Source organism: Doryrhamphus excisus, chromosome 11 (assembly GCF_030265055.1).
Source record: "Doryrhamphus excisus isolate RoL2022-K1 chromosome 11, RoL_Dexc_1.0, whole genome shotgun sequence".
In the NCBI taxonomy this organism is placed as follows: Eukaryota; Metazoa; Chordata; class Actinopteri; order Syngnathiformes; family Syngnathidae; genus Doryrhamphus; species Doryrhamphus excisus.
The window spans coordinates 10,699,680-10,721,130 of NC_080476.1; the positions used below are offsets into that span (position 1 = coordinate 10,699,680).

General features: G+C 39.3%; 1 protein-coding gene across 2 annotated transcripts in view; it reads left to right on the plus strand.

The window, feature by feature from the left end:
• The first annotated feature begins 910 nt into the window (after positions 1-910).
• robo3 (roundabout, axon guidance receptor, homolog 3 (Drosophila)) overlaps positions 911-21,451 on the plus strand; it is a 130,263-nt gene continuing 109,722 nt past the window's right edge. The window contains exon 1 of one of the 2 annotated variants that reach the window (XM_058086497.1): positions 911-1,331. In XM_058086497.1, the coding sequence (XP_057942480.1) occupies positions 1,178-1,331 (154 nt within the window). In that variant the 5' untranslated portion in view covers positions 911-1,177. The remainder of the gene's footprint in view (positions 1,332-21,451) is intronic. The other variant, XM_058086496.1, reaches the window with a different exon arrangement.

The window sequence follows — 21,451 nt, forward strand, 5'->3', positions numbered from 1 at the left end:
CCAGGATAATAGAAGCTCCAGTCCAATTTAAACAAATGTCTCCTTTCCTTCCATATTGTTGCCCCATTAGCGCCATATGCGTGAATAAACATGGCAAAGATGTCTCATGAATTGAAGACTCTGAAATGAGGGCCAGGAAAAAAAACACCCCAGGAAGAGGAATATGCAATGGGGGTCGTCACAGCAACTTTAAGGCGACATGGACACCCATTGTCCCATAGACGACGGCACAGGGGAGGGGGGCGTTATACAGCCATCGTTACTAGTGAGGCTGTCAGCGGGTTGTCTAATCGCCACATGCGACCATACTGCTTCGATCTCACGTGCATGTCAATGATGATTTGTTGGCTTGAATATTATAGTTCCTACTACGCTTTCATCAATATGCACATGCACACACAAGCATAATCGTGAAACACATTACTATGCAAGAACACTACGCTCGTATTTCTACTGTATGTACGTTTTTTCACAAGTTTTCACATTTTAGCTTATTTTACCATCTCTAAGTTTTTGAATAGAATTTGTTTTCAAATTAAAAGACACACACACAGCAGGAGATTGCATTGTATCCCATACATATATGCATCATATTCATATATTCATGCATTGGACTGATGTGATGTACAGTATTGACAGCGACAATAAGTCTATTCCACGTTGATTCGGAGTCTCATGGGATGATTATTAATATAATAATTAAACATTCATTGCCCACAGCACCTGCTCTCTTTCTCCCGCCACCCCATCATCGAACGCGAGAGAGAGAGAGGGAGGGGAAGAGACGGACGGGATGGAGATGCACAGGAGGAGTTAAGAGGGAGGGGTTGGGAAAAGGATCGCAGCAAATCCGAAAGGGTCTTTTTTTCCCACATTGCTGGATTCTTTTACACCGGTGAGAGGGTTTTTATTTGTGTCACGGCAGACAACGTGTGAAGTTATGCGAACCTCGAACAAAAGAAGAAGAAAGGAACCAGCTGATGCTTTGAAGGAAATGGACTCCGGAGCCTGAAGCTGATATATTTGCTATTAATTTAATAAATGCTTTCATATCAAGTTTAAACTTTTATATATATATTTTTTTAAATATATGTTGATGGATTAAAAAAAAAGAAAAAAAAAAGAGTTGAACAGGACTTTCAAAAGTACACTTCGGTGTGTATGAGAGATCCTCAAGATGCTGCGTTATCTGCTCAAGACCTTGCTGCAAATGAACCTGTTCACTGACACCATCCGAAATCCAAACAACAGCACGGACGTGTTCTTCAACGCGTCCCTGACACCCTTGAACGGCTCCCTGCTTGACTGGGGGAACTTCACCGGCTTCAATGGTAAGTCAGTACCATTTTTTTCCCCTTTGGTTTTTTTTGCCTTTGCCCTCTTCACCTTGTCCCGTGACGGCACAATACACAAGGACGTAGGTCCTCTCTTGAGTAAAGCGCTGAAAAGGTTGCATCTTTTGTGATGCTAATGTCGGGCAAAAGTGAAAGGAGAAGTCAAGAGAGTATATTTCATGTGAAGTGATGTCATGTGAGAGGACTACCACAATGTATTACTTATAGAGTAAAAAGTTATACAGGATTACTGTACATTATTATATTGGATTAGATTATAATTAACTACAGCAGGCATTTTTTTGTAAAAAAAAAAAAAAAAAAGCTCTAACTAAACAGAAATGTGGAATTACAAGCAAAACGGGAATGTGGAAAATTACCTTAAAGCTTTGATGCTGGAGTTGTTTTATTTAGGTTCAAAATGTGGTCGGGAATGACATTCATTTCAGTGGAAAAATAGACCAGAAAATATGGAATTACGGGAAAAGTTCATGTAATCTAGAAAATAAATTGCCTGAATGTTCCGAATGAGCTGATAGTTTTGACATTGGTTGAGAAATGTGCAATTGGGAAGGATTCTTAAAATCAAACGGGAATGTCAGGAATGTGGAAAATTACCTTAAAGCTTTGATACTGGAATTGTTTTGTGGTCAATTCGATTCAATTTGTGGTCGGAAAAATAGACCAGAAAATATGGAATTATGGGAAAAGTTCATGGAATGTAGAAAATAAATTGCCTGAATGTCCCAAATGAGCTGATGGTTTTGACGTTTGTTGAGAAATGTACAAGTAGGAAGGATTCTTAAAATCAAAAGGGAATGTCAGGAATGTGGAAAAATTCCAGACCGGAAGATGTAGAATTCTGGGAGAGCCAAGTTATTTTGTGTCAAAAATAGGTAGCATGAATGTTCAGTAATTGTTGAATATTTTTTAATGTTGGAATGGTTCGAATCGGTTGGGAAGATGCGGAAGTTGTAAAAATTCTCAAGATGAAATGGAATTTGTGTTCAAAAATGTTGGTAAAAACTTGAATTTCTGGGATGTGGAAAAATGTGCAGAAGGTGTTGAGGTTGGAATCCTTTTGAATCGGTTGATAAATGTTAAAGGAGTAAGACTTTATGAGGAATTTTCGTTATGGAAAATATGGAATTTCGGGAAAAGTACTAATTTTTTAAATTTGAAACATGACGTGAATGGTCTGAAAGTGTTGAAAAAAAGTGAGAAATTAGAAAATTATGTGGAAAATCTGGATTTGTGACAAATGGATGACTTTTTTGGAACGATTACGTTCTGAACGAGCTGAACATTTTGATGTCGGAATGCTTGGAATGGGTCAAAAATGTGGAAGTACTAGCAGCATAAAATACTGTTATTGCTTTTCAGCATTCACACTGTAATAACAATATGTTTGCTGCTCTACAGTATGTCATCAATTCCATTATATGTCACTTTAATAATATGTTTTTGATTTCTTTTTAACTCCCCTTTAAGTAACCAAATATGGCTAATGAATCAGTTTCCATGGCTTCCAAAGGCTTTTAAATATGTCAATTACATTAACCAAGTCAGACTGGAGCTCCCTTTGTGCCATTAAACATTTAATGCACCTCAGTCACTCCGTTAATTGAAGCTGTCTGCTGTCGGACATGGAGGATTGGAGATGTCACATCTGGATAGCAGGGGTCCACTTCCTCTTTGCGGCATCAATAATGTTGGCTTTAAAGCTACATTGCAGTTGCTGAACACTTCTGGCGGATTTTCACTCTCGTCTCAGCCACGATCGCTAATGGAGTGTAGATTGAACATGTAGCCAATGTGGGCGCCTTGGAAGAACAATGGATGTATTGAGAAAAAACTATTCAGTCTGACCGACATAGCTTGATAGGAAAACGTGCTTTATGCATCTCAGGTTTTATATTCGCTGGCTTGTTTTTTTCACTAGACTTTAATTACCGCCAGAACCCAGTACAGAGGGCAACGTGGTAAAGCATTTGTGTCGCTATGGTAGCAGTTTGCCAACGTCTGTATCAATTTACATGTTATTCACTGGATGCCTTTAGATTTGTGATTTAGCTTTGACTACCACGCAAATTTGCACGTTTTTGTGAATTTAAAAGAATAAAAAGTTTGTTTGTCTATGGAAACACAAGATTCAAAACTTGAAGTGATGCTAACATAAGTTATCGTGTTAGCCTGCTAGCTTCTAGCGTTAGCTAGTGTTAGCTAGTGTTAGCTAGCGTTAGCCAGCGTTAGCCAGCGTTAGCCAGCGTTAGCCAGCGTTAGCCAGCGTTAGCCAGCGTTAGCCAGCGTTAGCCAGCGTTAGCCAGCGTTAGCCAGCGTTAGCCAGCGTTAGCCAGCGTTCGCCAGCGTTCGCCAGCGTTCGCCAGCGTTCGCCAGCGTTCGCCAGCGTTCGCCAGCGTTCGCCAGCGTTCGCCAGCGTTCGCCAGCGTTAGCCAGCGTTAGCCAGCGTTAGCCAGCGTTCGCCAGCGTTCGCCAGCGTTCGCCAGCGTTCGCCAGCGTTAGCCAGCGTTAGCCAGCGTTAGCCAGCGTTAGCCAGCGTTCGCCAGCGTTCGCCAGCGTTCGCCAGCGTTCGCCAGCGTTCGCCAGCGTTCGCCAGCGTTCGCCAGCGTTCGCCAGCGTTCGCCAGCGTTCGCCAGCGTTTCATATTATCTGCATACTGTATTTGTATATAACTCTGGGAAAAAATGTGTTTTTTTGTTAATACTTGGAGTGTTTATATTGTTTATTTTTCTATATTGTGTATTTTGTACTGCTTAACTGATTCTGTACTCTTGCTGCTGTGCAATGCAAATTTCCCCACTGAGGGACGAATAAAGGCATATCTTAATCTTAATCTTAGCCTGATGACCATGCTAAGGGCTACACTAGCGAGGGCTAGCCATTGTTGACATTACCGAAAACATTCGACTTTCACTAGCAACACTAGACTGGGCGATCTTGAAGACCTTCTGAACCTTCGTACATGTGCAAATATTTTTGGCTAACAATCTAAAAAAATATATATTATGTGTGATTTTTTTCTACTTGCGGGAAGGGTGATGAAAGAATGGCTGTCCTATGCCGAAGCTTTGACAATAAGTCAAAACACGAACATTTGGTTGGGGAAAAGTTATATAAAAGTGCTGGAATTTATTACAATAAAGTCAAAATATTAAGAGAAAAAACATATTCTCACAGGAAAAGTAATAATTTTTACGAGTTTAAACTTGTTATATGAGGAAAATATCATTTTATTAGCATAGAGTTTAAATATTACAAGGAAAAAGTGTTTTTTTTTTAGTTTTTAAAAGTAAAACAAAAATTAAGTTGTAATTGTAAAATTAGCTTGGGGAAAAAGTTGTAATGTTACGGGAATAAAATAAAAATAGTAATAATATTAGAAATATTGTATATATTATATATAAATATTATATATATTATATTATAAATAATATTGTCATGATATTACAAGTAAATTTACAAAGGTAATTTAATAATAAGTATAATAAACATAAAAACTATAATACATTTATAATATTATAAATAATAAGATAGTTGAAATATTTTGAACCAAAAACAGCAAAAATTTTGAAATTTTTCACTAATATCACAAAGTTGACTCTTGAAATATATATAACTTTCATTTTTTAAGTAAGCGGCCCTCCCTTGGTGGAAATGTTTGAAAACCCTGGATGGATACCTTGCAATGCACGGACAAATGGTATTTATTTTGAATATATATCTGTTTTGTTTTTTTAGCAAGCCTCTCAAGCCCAAGTCTTTGGAGGCTGCAGGATCTGAAAAAAAATCATTAGGTGGCATCAATAAATGCTGTTGAGGCCTGAATAGGAATGACAAGGAAGAAGCAATAGCTGTGCTAATCACTGATCAATGAGATAAACTCTATATGCTTCTTTTGTTGCTGAAAGGATGTGGATTGAGCGCAAGGTTTGAAAGGACATCCATTATTGTCTAAATCTCCACCTGTATTAGCAATCAGTGCTTAAAAGTGTGAAAGAATCAGTTAATATCTTCCAAAATATGTATGCATAGCTCAAATGGAGTAGTTTTGGGTGTCATAACAGAGATATCTTTCTTCAGCCATGATGTGGTGATTCATGGCTGGAAAGGGAGGGGGGCTGGTGGTCTAAACAAGCATATCCAGTGGAGAAGCTCAATAGCGAGGCTGTGGGCGGACGGCATGTGTGGGTCAACCAGGAGCGCCAAGTGTGAAGTGAAGTGAAAAATCAATGTGATCCAATAACCAATTTGGGATATAATGGACAATTTACTCAAACATGGCACAATACTGAACTGCTGGCAAGCAGATCTGTTTACTTTATCGTTCGCTCCTTCGCTTTACTGCTTTCTTTTGTTTTTCTATTGTATCCATAGACTCTAAGAATGCAGGAGTTACTGACTGTTCGCTAATTATGTCGAGTTAAGTTATGGTTAAAGGAATGCCATCACCCTCAAACATCGTTTTTTTGTACGCTTCGGTTTCCGTATGTCCTTTTTCCCCATTCCGTTTGAAACAAATACATTTGAGGCCTATTAGTTAAGCTTGCTATATGCTATGAGTGGCGGACGTGATCCCGCAATAATAAGGGCCTGCACGGTAGTCAAACGGTTAGCGTGCAGGCCACGCAGCTAGGAGACCCGAGTTCAATTCCACCCTCGGCCATCTCTGTGTGGAGTTTGCATGTTCTCCCCGTGCATGTGTAGGTTTTCACAAAAAAACATGCTAGGTTAATTAGCGACTCCAAATTGTCCATAGGTATGAATGTGAGTGTGAATGGTTGTTTGTCTATATGTGCCCTGTGACACAGGCTGGCCACCAGTTCAGGGTGTACCCGGCCTCTCGCCCAAAGACAGCTGGGATAGGCTCCAGCACCCCCCATGACCCTTGTGAGGATAAGTGGTAGAAAATGAATGGATGTTTTTGGAATGTGGGAGGAAACCGGAGTCCCCGGAGAAAACCCACGCATGCAGGCCGAGGGTGGAATTAAACTCGAGTATCCAAGCCGCGCTAACCACTTGATCGCCATGCAGCTATTATTAACAATATAAATAATAATATCTTTGTAATTAGACTTTCCTAATACGATTTTTACCATTATTAGAGCCCTTTCCAGATGAAATAGCACCCCTATAGTCACCTTTATGCTTGTATTATTATTTTCTTAACACATTCCTCAACTGTATTGCACAGGCTAAGGGAGAGAAAACGACCAACAACCAAGAAAACCGTGATTCACGCACCTTCACGAACATGCAAACTCCACACAGAGATGGCCGAGGGTGGGATTGAACTCGGGTCTCCTAGCTGTGAGGTCTACGTGCTAACCACTCGACCACCGTGCAGCCCAGTAATAAAATTATTTTTCATATTTTTTTTTTCATATACCCCCCCCCCCGCGACCCCCTTGAGGATAAGATGAAATGAATGAATGAAGAGTGTAAAGGTGACTATAGAGGTGTTATTTAATGTCTGCAGAGCTCTAAAAATGCTTTTAGAATGTCAAACAGGTTTTCTTTGCTCTTAACAATGAAAGCGTCTATCAAAAGGAAGAGTGTAAAGGTGACTATAGGGGTGTTATTTAATGTCTGCAGAGCTCTAAAAATGCTTTTAGAACGTCAAACAGGTTTTCTTTGCTCTTAACAATGAAAGCGTCTAGCTATACTGAATCATACTGAGTTTCTTATCGTGGAACCAATTAACCACAATAAAAGAGAGACGACTTTACTCTTTTGAACAACTTTACATTGCAAGTGATCACAGATAGACATCTTACTCTGCACTGCGTAATTCTATAAGGGTGTGTAATAATTTATTTATATGCAAATGCTGCCATTTGTCCCTTCATCGGGGGTCAAGTAGGCTCCCCTTTGCTCTTTTCAACATAAATCTGCTCATGAGTCATTAGCACCCCGTAGCACGTGTCTGTGGTACTCTGCATATCTGTGCGTATGCATATTTCCCTTCTAATTATTTTTTAATATTTCATTATTGAAAGTGTACACCTCCCACCACGGCGACTTACGTTATTATCTCTGACACAGGCCGCACGGTGTACTCTGGTTCTCGTGTGCCAAAAAAACATGCACGGAGATTCGAAATTGCTACGATAGATTAGTGACAGCTGGGATCTTTGTAAGTATATATCAGCCAATCATATAATAAATAACGATATATTTTACCACTACAAAAGCCACAAGGTAATTAAAAAAAAAATCGATGGTGGATTTAGGGAAGAAAGACTACCAGCATGGTGCCTATCAGGATCTTTGAGAGGCAGGTTAGCTTCCTTTCCCAGGAAACCCTGTGGTGCCTGTTTCACTTACTGGCTGTGCTTTTTAGTGTGTCAAGCTGTTTGACTCCAGCTGGTACCAGCTTTGAACCTGTTGCATAAAATGTAAGGGAGGCTAAAAAGGTGAGTCCCGTATTATCCCGAGTGTAGGACCTACTTTATTCCTGGGAAGTATAATCAAACGTGACTTACAGATTAAAAAAAAATATACATCATTGAACTTAACACGGGCTGCACGGTGGATAAGTGGTTAGCACACAGACCTCACAGCTCGGAGACCAGAGTTCAATTCCATCTCTGTGTGGAGTTTGCATGTTCTCCCCCGTGCATGTGTGGGTTTCCTCCCACATTCCAAAAACATGCTAGGTTAATTGGCGACTCCAAATTATTGCCCTGTGATTGGCTGGCCACCAGTCCAGGGTGTACCCCGCCTTTTGCCCAAAGACAGCTGGGATAGGCTCCAGTACCCCCCGCGACCTTCGTGAAGATAAATGGTAGAAAATGAATTAATGAATTTTATATATACACTATATTTCCCACTTCCACACAGAATGGGAGGAGAAGTGTTTTTTTTTTTACTCTTAGGATGTCAGACATTTTATAGCTGACTTCATGCAGCTAGGAGACCCAAGTTCAATTCCACCCTCGGCAATCTCTGTGTGAGTTTTCTCCGGGTACTCCGGTTTCCTCCCACATTCCAAAAACATGCTAGGTTAATTGGCGACTCCAAATTATTGCCCTGTGATTGGCTGGCCACCAGTCCAGGGTGTACCCCGCCTCTCGCCCAAAGACAGCTGGGATAGGCTCCAGCACCCCCGCGACCCTCGTGAAGATAAACGGTAGAAAATTAATGAATTAATGAATTTTATATATACACTATATTTACCACTTCCACACAGAATGGGAGGAGAAGTGTTTTTTTACTCTTAGGATGTCAGACATTTTATAGCTGACTTCATGCAGCTAGGAGACCCGAGTTCAATTCCACCCTCGGCCATCTCTGTGTGGGTTTTCTCCGGGTACTCCGGTTTTCTCCCACATTTCAAAAACATGCTAGGTTAATTGGTGACTCCAAATTGTCCATAGGTATGAATGTGAGTGTGAATGGTTGTTTGTCTATATGTGCCCTCTGTGATTGGCTGGCCACCAGTCCAGGGTGTACCCCGCCTCTTGCCCAAAGACAGCTGGGATAGGCTCCAGCACCCCAACGCAACCCTTGTGAGGAAAAGAGGTAGAAAATGAATGAATGAAGGAATGATTTAAAATGAGATCGTGAGCTTGGTGAACTTGTTTGCTTGACTACATCCACAAACATTAACTGTAGAATCAAACTGAATCATATTGTTTATAAACTGTATTGAAAATGAATGAATGAATGAACTTAACAGGGTTAACAGGGTTCTTTGTCACCCAAAAAGAGCAAAGGACAGGAAAGGCACACAGAAAACAGAAACCAACCAAATTAAGGTCTTCTTGGGATGCAGACCGTGGAGAAAAATGTATTCTTCTGGAATAGTAGATGCATTAATAATAGATTTCTGGGGAGCCTTTAGGAAGCCAAACATCTTTATTCATCGCTAAACTAAGCCTAAGCCTCATCGAGGAAACACCAGTTGTTCTGAATCTGGCGTCCCAGAGTGCAAACTAGTGGCTTTGTTCGTTTGGAGCGTCTCCCAATCACGTTGGCATCGGACATGGGTGCAAAACTACACATTAGTTATTATTAGTGATGGGGAAACTCCATTCCTCTTATTGACTCATGTGCTTATGAGTCACTGACTAAAGTGACTCGGGTACTTGATTCAGAAACATGTTTAAGAAGGCGTTAACAGACAATTACCTGAGAGTCCCATATGAACGACTCCTGTTCACGCTGTAATTCCCATTTCCTGTCAAAGCCAACCTCATCTTCAGCCTGGATCATTAATATTGACCTTTTTGCTGCACACTGTTGCTGATGTTGGGAGTGTGGCTGCGACTTTGTAGTGTCACAGAAAGAGAATGTTTGATGACGATGGAGGCTTCTGTCACGGCTGGCCAGACACCTACAGTGGAGAACATAGAAGGGGAGATGATTGATGCCCCCCTTCCCCCCCTTCAATGATGGCACTCAACTAAAACAAACTCATTATTGGTGATTCCCAACCAAGCGTACATTTGTGCATGAATGATCTACAGTAATTAATTAATTAATCCATTTTCTACCGCTTATCCTCACAAGGGTCGCGGGGGTGCTGGAGCCTATCCAAGCTGTCTTCTACACCCTGGACTGGTGGCCAGCCAATCACAGGGCACATATAGACAAACAACCATTCACACTCACATTCATACCTATGGACAATTTGGAGTCGCCAATTAACCTAGCATGTTTTTGGAATGTGGGAGGAAACCGGAGTACCCGGAGAAAACCCACGCATGCACGGGGAGAACATGCAAATTCCATACAGAGATCAGGGTGGAATTGAACTCGGGTCTGATCTAGGGTAATTTCAGACAAAATTTTGACAAATTGTGACAAATGATTAGATTCAAATCTAGAAACAAAGGTTACAAAGCGATTCAAAAATTATATATTTTAAAAACAGAACGATTCGTTTAACGTTTCAGAACCGTTCATAAACAATATGATTCAATTTGATTTTACAGTTAATGTTTGTTGATGTAGTCAAGCAAACAAGTTCACCGAGCTCCCGATCTCATTCCAAATCACTGAATTGGAATTGAATGCGGTATATACATATGCGGTATATACAGTATATATAAACTTGGTGCTTGGTATAGCATAGTAATCAGATGGAGATGTCCTCCTCCTGTCACTCAACTGGCCTATCTATATTCCGCCCATTACCGCTATCTGCTTCTCTTCAATTCCCTCCCAGTCCACCTTGACTTTATTGGAAACAACGCATAGATACATAATGTTAAATAAAAAGAGAGAATTAGAATTTCATTCCCCATCCCCCCCCCCCGTGCGTCTCTATCCCGTTATAGCTCCTTCACCTTATCCTTCCATCTGCCCCTCCCACGTTTCTCATTAAGAAAGATTCCCCAGCTTCATACAGTCACTGAATAACATCAGGAGGTGCTCAGCGGCTCAAGCACAGCTCAGCAGTGTAGCTGGCTGCCCAATTACCATCAGAGGATCACAACGTACTTTCAGCCTCCATCAGCTTGAAGGGACCCATCGTGGTTTCCATCAAGCGGTGTCGCGCTGTATCCTTGGAAAAAGGCGCAAATCTGTCTGTTTCAAGCCCCAATCTGGTGAGAGAGCGCAGGGTTGCATGTTAAAACACTGATGAGCGTCTGTTAAGAACAATAAAGAAAAATTTACTTTGCTGATATAATAAAGTTGTAATTTTTTAATGAAATTTTTTGGCTGCTTTATTGCAAAAATTACTTCATTCTTGTCATGTTACATCAAAATTTTATATTGTTATTCATGTTATTTTATTTTACATTATATTATTTTAAAATCTAAATTGCAATGACTTTTGCATCAGGAATATATAACTTTGCTTATATAATGAAGTTGTAATTTTTTATGATTTTTTTTGGGCTTCTTTATTGCAAAAATATTACTTCATTCTTGTCATGTTACATCAAAATTGCTGACATTTTTTTATATTGTTATTCATGTTATTTTATTTTACATTATATTATTTTAAAATCATTTTTCATTACTTAATTTTCATAACACTATGACTATGTTCTTGTAATACAGGGTCTACAGTATGAGTATATTGATAGTGGATTTGTCGGCCGGTGAGCTCAGGCATATTGAATGGTGATGAAGACATAAGACGGTGGTTGAATCACTCCTAAGGTGTCATGTCGGGGCAAGAAATTGCGATTCCAAAAGAAAAGAAAAGCACAGATCAGATAGTAATACCTGGAGTTTTAATTTCCAATATGCAGACGGTAAAGCTGGATTATGATAATGTGGGTTTGTTCCTCGGGTGTATAAGACAAGACTGATTGGGGTGAGTGTGAATGATGTCTTTTTCTCCCCGAATGTAGCTGATAGGGTTACTTTCCTTTTTTTTTCTTTTTTTTTTTTGCTGAATACCCTTCAAAAAACATTCTTTTAAATCCCTTTGACTTAATCTTTGTTTCAGTTTTTCCATTTATGCTCACTTAAGTGATTGTTGCACTGAATTTTAATTGGATTTTAGCTCAAATACAACATCTGGCAACGTGGTATAATGTAACACTTGACTTTTCTTCAAAATCAAATCTGTCATTTTAATATAAAGAAGTGTTAAATCATTGTAATTAATGTTAAATGAGTTAAATTAAATATACACGGTGCCCCTAAAGTATGGACAAATTTTCATTAAAAAAATAAAATAAAATAGAAAAAATATAAATAAAAGAAAATGCTAAAATGACATTATTAAATGACAAAAAAATAGAAATACAATTGTAAAATAAATAAAATATGGTAATGGTTTAATTTCATTTGAACATGCATCAGATTACAATTGAATGCATCACATAATCAGTTCACAGTTCCACATGTCCAAAAGGAGTAGGAAGAAGCAAAGCTTATTAAATCCTACCCCTCCATTTGGTACTTTTACAATCAGTAACTGTTACATTTGTTCACTTCCTGCTTTCCTAATTTTATTTATTTTATTTTATGTTATTATTTTATTTTATTTTATTTTATTTTATTTTTTATTTTATTTTAGTTTATTTTAGTTTATTTTAGTCATGTACCTAAGTACAAGGTGATATGACCATACAATGAAAATACAATAACATGTATTATTTGTATTTTTTGGTAAAAAAAAAAATATTCCATGTATTTTTTTGGCCAACTTTAGGGACACCCAGTACACCAAAATACTTGTTTGCCTGCTTAGACAAGTAATAAGATACTATCATCAACCATGATTGATGTAACATGAACCTATGTTCATTCTCAATAACCGCCTGCTTCAATATGCAGCACCATTGTTATGGGAGTTCATGCACATGTGGGGGGGTCAATCAAAACGTGGGGTTAAGTGCGCTGATGACTCTAGTGTCACAAGAGAAGTCGCAACCTTTAACCCGTGTTCAAATCCTCGTACCCTCTCAGCATCATTACTCGTGACGCTTCCTGCCACCATCACACCTGCTCCGCGCCAATATCGTTTTTAACCCGCATGAACCTAGAAATAATCAGAGACAGAGACAGTGACATGTATGGATTATTAGCATTTTTGCTACTGTTTACATAGCAAACCCATTTGTGCTTAAAAGTGAAAATACGGTGGACACACAATACTATGAATTAATATCAAAGATGCGATGTTACATATATTTTTACATTGTACATGGTAAATGTATGGCTACTCACACATTCAAGGCCTCACAAATTTGCGATTATTTTGTAAAAAATTGTTTTGTTATTTTTTTTTAGAAAGTACAATTTTTCCTCTGTTTCCTATTGTAACCTTTCTGTAGCAATTTTAATGCTAAAAGCTAATATTTTCCTAGCTTGTTTTATATGAAGTCATTGAAGAAATATAGTAAGAATAGTTCAATTGTAATAAATAACACCGTATTAAAGCATGAGAATTGTGAAATTGATATAAAATGAGCTTCAATGGCAAAAAAAATAAGCTTTTGGAAACAAGCTATAGCTTACCTGCCATTTTGCGGAAACCGTACTCTGGATTAGTCACATGACAAACACTTCAAAATGTTTCGCAGCCATTGAATTGTAATATTTGACGCGCTGTTAATGCATTAGAATTGATAAATTGATTTAAAATGCGCTTTAAAGGCAAAAAAATAAACTTTAGAAAATGAGCTAGCTTACATGACATATAGTACCGCCATTTTTAGGAGGCCATATCTTGGAATAGTCACATGATAACCACTTTAAAATGTTAAGTAGCCTTTGAATTGTAATATTTGACGCGTTATTAATGCTTTAGAATTGTTAAATGAAGCTTTAAAGGCAAAAAAATAAACTTTAGAAAATGAGCTAGCTTAAATGACATACAGTCCCGCCATTTTGGGGATTTTTCACATGACAACCACCTCAAAATGTTTTGTAGCTTTTTGGCTATGAATTTGTTAAAGAAATACAGTGAGAACAGTTGAATTGTAACATATGACGCCCCATAATGATGACTTTAATGGCCAAAAATAAGCTTTTGAAAATGAGTTGTAAACCGATTGTCAAGCAAAGAATGATCACAAAAAAAAAAAAAAACTTAGTGAGTGAAACCTGAGTGGAAAATAAAGGGCAACAAGCCATGCTGGCGTTTTCAGGCACTCCATAAGTATATTAAGATTGGCAGCTCTACCCGCTGTTCCCAGCCTGATCTCCATAAAGTTATTTATTAGGATGATTCCCCAGGCTGAGAGCAACAGGGACCGGGGGAGAAAGGAACGAATGGGGCTGACGGCCCAGGGACCCGGCTGGTGGAAGGTTCAGGCCAAGTCGCTATGGAAACAGCACTGCAAGGGTTGCGGGAGTGATTGGGAATAGCTAGCGACCAATTACAGGTGGAGAAAGGTACAGGACGAAGAGGCTAGCGGTCAGAGGTGGCTCTGGAGTCCGTTGTTTAAATAACAATGGGGGATTTCACTGACAAAAGGGGGAGTTCATGGTGTCTGGGTGGATATGAAAGCTGAAAATCGCTCTCACAGGTGGGTGGCAAAGCCGACCCCCCCCCCCCCCCACCCCTCAAGGTGCACATCTTTCACATTCAATTAGTCACATTATAGCAATTTAACCACCTACTCTCATTTATGTACACTCCCTTACTTCCTGAAGGTCTTTATTTGCACTAATTAGGTCCTGTTCCTTTTAGTGACGAGGTCTGATTACCGAAATGGTTCCTTTTTCTTCTAGGGCTGTCAAAAATAACTGGTCACTAATTAATTTAATTCATTATGTTAAGATTTTTAGTGTAACTAAAGTATAACTGTAGTATAACTGATCAAAATGTACGATATATACAATATACGTTACAATATAGTATTTTCTTTGGAGTACCAGTACTCAAAGAGATGTGACTTTTGGTTGCCATTTTGTTAGGAAGCTAAGGATCCTCGTTTTGTGAAAAAAAAAATACACTAAAGAAGAGCTATTATTCTAATTTTCCCTTTGTCTAGAGTGGTGGACTCCTATCGAGTAGCTACACACAATAATCGACACAAAAAGCTTTCTACATCTTCCAGAATCTGCACCTATTCCAGCTGTATTTCCTTGTCTTTCGAGAATGGTCTGTTTTTTTTTAATTTAATCCACCCACGGCCCCGCCTCTGGGCACGCCCACTCCACTGTGATTGGTCGCAGAGTGGGGAGGAGGGTAGGAGTGGGGCTTGTATCCAGGAACGCCCATATAAGGAAGTGGGATGACACTGTGATGTCACAGTGAGCCGATGTTAGAAAAAAAAATCATTATCTGAAGCTTTGGCATTTTTTAACACAGGAATACAATATTTTTCTTGTATATGTGTGCTTGTGGAGTTATTTTGTAATTTTGTCATAGTGTATTAACATTTCAGGCCTAAAATCACCCAAAAAACAAAACATTTCTTTTTTTTTCCACAGTGAAAAAGCCATAAAACAACTGATGATGTCAGTGATAGGGAGCCCCCTAGTGGCCGATGGGCGTATAAACAGTCTCTTAGGTCACATACAGGGAAACTGGCTGGCTGAGTTCAGTTCAGATTGTTGCATTTTTGCAGCAACTTCCAAAAACAGAAGAAGGCCAGAATTATTTCATTGGTTAATTTGGTGGGCAAGTGGTTAGCGCACAGACCTCACAGCAAGGAGACTATGGTTCAATTCCACCCTCGGCCATCTCTGTGTGGAGTTTGCATGTTCTCCCCGTGCATGCGTGGGTTTTCTCCGGGTACTCCGGTTTCCTCCCACATTCCAAAAACATGCTAGGTTAATTAGCGACTCCAAATTGTCCATAGGTATGAATGTGAGTGTGAATGGTTGTTTGTCTATATGTGCCCTGTGATTGGTTGGCCACCAGCCTCTCGCCCAAAGACAGCTGAGATAGGCTCCAGCACCCCCTGCGACCCTTTTGAGGAAAAGCGGTAGAAACTGAATTAAATTTAATATATGCTGGGTACATTAATGTATTTGGATTATATTTTTTAATGTGTTATATATATTCATTAATTTATTAAATTTTCTATAATGTAAGTATATTATATGTAAACAATAACATACTGTAGTGTATAGGATAGTGACTTTATCAATGAAGTCATAGCAGTAGATGACAGGCAGATGGCCCATTTTCATGGCTGACCTCATCACTGCACGCCAACTCCCTGGCAGTGATGATATCATAGCTCAGTATCACGTCACCTGACCTTGCACAGCTGTGTTCACCTGGACACAAAGGAAGTCACTTCTGTTTGGGGCCCGAACAATGAAGATACGTAAGCCATGAGTCAACGGCAGAGTCACGTCATCTCTAATCAATGCAACAAAAGCCCATTTATTACTATTTAGGATTCCTTTGTGTCCTTTTATGCTTGGTTTTGCCAGTACTAAAGTAGGTAACCTTGAAAAATTAAGACTGTAAGACGGACATGTGCGCAGATGCAGGGTGCAAGCGTATTTATGCACATAACTTCATTTCCCTGGTGAGCATACTCATGTCTGTGTATGCCTTTTAATGCTCTGTATTCTCCACTTTTTACTCCCCACAATTTTGCATTTGAAAGAGTTTTGCTGGTTGCAAAGGCACTACTGATGAAAGCAAAGGTCAACAGTCGTCACCTTAACAGGATAATAGAATAAATAATACACTATTGGTGCCAATTTATTGTATTTGTACCCTTTTATGAATTGACTTGTTTTTAAAAATTGTACTCACGAGGTGTCTGAGTCACAAAAATATATATGTTTATATGCTTTCAATTAAATCCTGTACTAAAATGAATCCACAAAAAAATATGTTAATTAGTAGTATTAATTTTATTATTTTATTTAATTATTATTATCATCGCATAAGAAATGTGGTAAAATAGCCCATCTCCCAGCACAAACCTGGAGACGGCAGTATTTTAAGTATCTGGCTCCCTCTAGTGGAAGAACGAAAGCAGAAGGTAAAGGTTTGTGTCACGTGTCAAACCCTTGAATGTAATATCTTGTATTGAACAGCAGATGTCAGCAAACCACTAGCGATGCTAAGAGGTCACATTTGGACCGCCTTAATAGTGTTGTCGTTGAAAGAATGAAATCAAAGCCATGTCCACTCTATTTGTTCATATCTGTATGTCAAATGATTGGTATAGTTATTGTCTTATTAATGTAATCCACTTTAATCACATTGTTCATTTATTACTGTTCAATGTTTCCATTGTTTATTACTGCATAACCTGTCTATAAATGCTATTGACTTTATCTTTATACTTTTTTCACTTTTCTAAGGTTGTTAAAGATCAATAACTCCATCGACATTGATATGGGCTATGATTAAATAAACTATGTTTTGAATTGTGTAAACATGATGCACTTCAATGTAACTTACTATTACAGACGTGTATGTTGTTTTCAATAAAATCCACTAGAGGGAGACAGAGCTTTACTGATGGAGCACACAGCACCAAACGTGCAGTTTAAAATGTAGCACTATCATAGCAGTTCTTAAGTTGTGGGTTCATGCTATGGAATGCTTATCAATTTATATTAGACGAGTTACATTTGCATACCAAATATATATATATACATATATATATTTTGGGGGGAGGGTTGTAGCAGGTGAGAGGGCGTCACTGATGTGTCTGCAGGGTCGGCCCACCCTCAGACCTACCTTCATCATCCATCACTCTCACCAGCACTTAGACACATCCCCGCCCCAATTCAAATGTATATGTGGCTTTGTTGCACCTTTGTCAGACACACACACACACACACACACACACACACACACACACACACATATATATATATATACATATATATGTACGGATATATGTGTGTTTTCACCATGTATGTGAAGTCCCTGTTTACATGCACTATAGTACATCCCTTCTTCCTGACAAGAACCTGTGAGTAATTGTTATGCCTATAAAAATGTCTATTTTTTTACACATGGTTCATTCCCTGCCACTCAAATCCAAACCCTCCTGCCAGCTTAATTATGACACTCCCCTCTGATTTTGGATCAACATTTGCATTAAAATTGACTGTTGTATTTACTAGATTAGATTCAGCATTCATTCATTCATTCATTTTCTACCTTTTTTCCCTCACAAGGGTGACAGGGGGTGCTGGAGCCTATCCGAGCTGTCTTCGGGCTGGTCGCCAGCCAATCACAGGGCACATATAGACAAACAACCATTCACACTCACATTCATACCTATGGACAATTTCGCCAATTAACCTAGCATATTTTTGGAATGTGGGAGGAAACCGGAGTACCCAGAGAAAACCCACATGCAAACTCCACACAGAGATGGCCGAGGGTGGAATTGAACCCTGGTCTCCTAGCTGTGAGGTCTGCGCACTAACCACTCGACCGCCATGCAGCCATTCAGCATTCAAATTTCCCCTAATGCATAATCAACGCTACAAGACTTGCAGGCCGAGTTCTTATAAAATGCTTTTTTTTTTGGCTTAAAACTGCACCAAATGTGCTCCGTTACGTCCCAAAGGTGTCTCGGGCAAAAATGTGGCGTAACATAAAATAAAGTATTTATTTCCAGGAGCAGCAGAAAGCAATCCTCAACACCAAGATGCAAAAAAACAAAACAAAACCGTGAAATAAAAATATTTGACACAAAATGGCACACAGCAAACAGCCTTGGACCTTCCAGCTCATGTGATGTTGCTAGCTCATTAGCTTTACAAGTTGAACACCAACGATTGAAAATCTTCTATTGTGGAGTTCCATCATCACCTCATTTTGCTTCTAGCGTAAAAATGAGGCCCACGGGCCGCAGTTTGTTACCATGTAAAAATTGTGGGCTTTAACAGTGGTCCATGTATGTTGTACATTTTAAATGCATTATCACCTATTTACAAATTATTACAGACTTAGAATTAGGTATGTTTTTTTTGGCTTATTTCATCTTTTGCTAAATTCTACAATATCTTGCTTTTTATACAATATTTTGCTTTTTTTTTTTTTTAGCCCTGGCATTCGGACTCTGCAAGGCTTCTGGCTGGCATCCACGCTGAGATCTATTTAAACCTAATTCAAAAAGACTTTCATTTGCGGAATGCAATTATAAGTGTACAAGCATCATCTGCCATTATGCTGATTTATGGCAACTCTCCATGGCCGCTATGATTTTACAACAGGATTATTATAATTGAAAAACTATTCATCATTGTGTCCTTTGACAGGTTGTGGTGCTTGCCTATTTTCTAGCAAATTCAATCGGGGTTTCAATTCGGTGATTATGACGAATCTTTTAGCGTTGTACCAATTAGTCAAATATGTCAGCCTCTTCCACAAGGAGGAAATTATCTGCTCACCAAAATAATGAGGGTTCAAGTTCAAGGCGATTTTGTATTCTATTTTATATTCAATTTAACTTTATTTACAATAACAGGAGGCAATTCCTGGAGAAATTAAGTGTGACTGCTGTAGCTGAACTGAAACGGTGTGCAGAATATGTGGACTTAGGAAAAGTGGAATGTTTTGATGCGGGGATGTTTCCAATGGTTTGACAAATGTCTTTCGCGAGCGAAAATAATGAGTGGGGGGGTTCAAGGCAATTTGTATTTGTTTATATTTAATGTTCTTTACAAAAGAAGGAAGGAAGCAATTTGTGTAGACATTCATTGTGAATTTTGAAGCGCTGAAGCTGAACTGAAATGTTGTTCAAACTATAGTTTTATGGGAAATGTGGAATGTTTTCAATAGGTTGACAAATGCGGAAAAAATTAATTTAAATGGGAATTTTCAGGCCAGAAAATGTGAAATTCTGGATAAAACCGGATAAAAAGCACAAATATTTTAGAGTTGGAATGGTTTGGATGGTTTTGAGAAATGTGGTAGTGTAGCGGATCACCGCACATTCATGAATCAGATATTTATTCATTCATTCTTTTTCTACCGCTTTTCCTCAGGAGGCTTGCGGGGGTGCTGGAGCCTATCCCAGCTGTCTGCGGTACACCCTAGACTGGTTGCCAACCAATCACAGGGCACATATAGACAAACAACCATTCACACTCACATTCATACCTATGAACAATTTGGAGTCGCCAATTAACCTAGCATGTTTTTGGAATGTGGGAGGAAACCGGAGTACCCGGAGAAAACCCACACAGAGATGGCCGAGGGTGGAATTGAACTCGGGTCTCCTAGCTGCATGAAGTCAGCTATAAAACATCCCAAGAGTAAAAAAAAAAACACTTCTCCTCCCATTCTGTGTGGAAGTGGTAAATATAGTGTATATATAAAATTCATTAATTAATTCATTTTCTACTGTTTATCTTCACGAGGGTCGCGGGGGGTGCTGGAGCCTATCCCAGCTGTCTTTGGGCGAGAGGCGGGGTACACCCTGGACTGGTGGCCAGCCAATCACAGGGCACATATAGACAAACAACCATTCACACTCACATTCATACCTATGGACAATTTGGAGTCGCCAATTAACCTAGCATGTTTTTGGAATGTGGGAGGAAACCGGAGTACCCGGAGAAAACCCACATATGATATGTATATATACATTTTTTTTTTGAGAAGCAAAAAGAGGTGATGATGCAATTGATTGTTCAGGTTGTCTCTCATCCGAGCAACCATGGACAGCCCAGTTGCCATTGATTCAACGCCCTGAGTATACACCAGAACTGGGGTCGGCAACCTTTACTATCAAAAAGATATTTTACTTCCTCGCCGACTCAAGAAAAATAATCCGGAGCCGCAAAATCCAACCGAGAGAAGTACAGTGTCCATGTGTTGAACTTGAAAGTCTCATTGAATGCAGGCAGACAGACATCAGCAATCTCTCTCCATTTCCTTTTTTCATCCAATCACAGATTGGCTCATGTGGCTCCAGAGCCACGGGTTGCCGACCCCCTGCACTAGCGGTTCAAATTCATTTAAGAAACTTTGTTTTGAGTTCTTCTGGCATTCTGCTCGTCTGAATGATTTTTTTTTTCCCGGGCACAAATATATTTAACATGCTGGATGACTGTCGCCTGCAGCTTGTGTGGTGTTTGGCGCGCCTAATATTGAAATGATGACATTCCAGTCATTCGTGTAACATTTTCAAGGTCCAATGGTCTGTCACGTAGAATTTGTTGTTAGATTTCCATCGGAATCTCAATCCGAGTTTCCTCTAACTTAACACATCTTTGACGTGCAATGAAAAAGCTTGTATTGGATGAACAGAAAAACAATGGATAATATGTCAGTGTCAATGTAATAGATTACATTTTGGTAGTAAGTTTCATTCATTCATTTTCTACTGCTTATCCTCACGAGGGTCACGGGGGTGCTGGAGCCTATCCCAGCTGTATTTGGAGGTGGAATTGAACTCCGGTCTCCTAGCTGCATGAAGTCAGCTATAAAATGTCTGACATCCTAAGAGTAAAAAAAACACTTCTCCTCCCATTCTGTGTGGAAGTGGTAAATATAGTGTGTATATATAAAATTCATTAATTCATTCATTTTCTACTGTTTATCCCCACGAGGGTCGCGGGGGGTGCTGGAGCCTATCCCAGCTGTCTTCAGGTGAGAGGCGGGGTACACCCTGGACTGGTCGCCAGCCAGCCAATCACAGGGCACATATAGACAAACAACCATTCACACTCACATTCATACCTATGGATAATTTGGAGTCGCTAATTAACCTAGCATGTTTTTGGAATGTGGGAGGAAA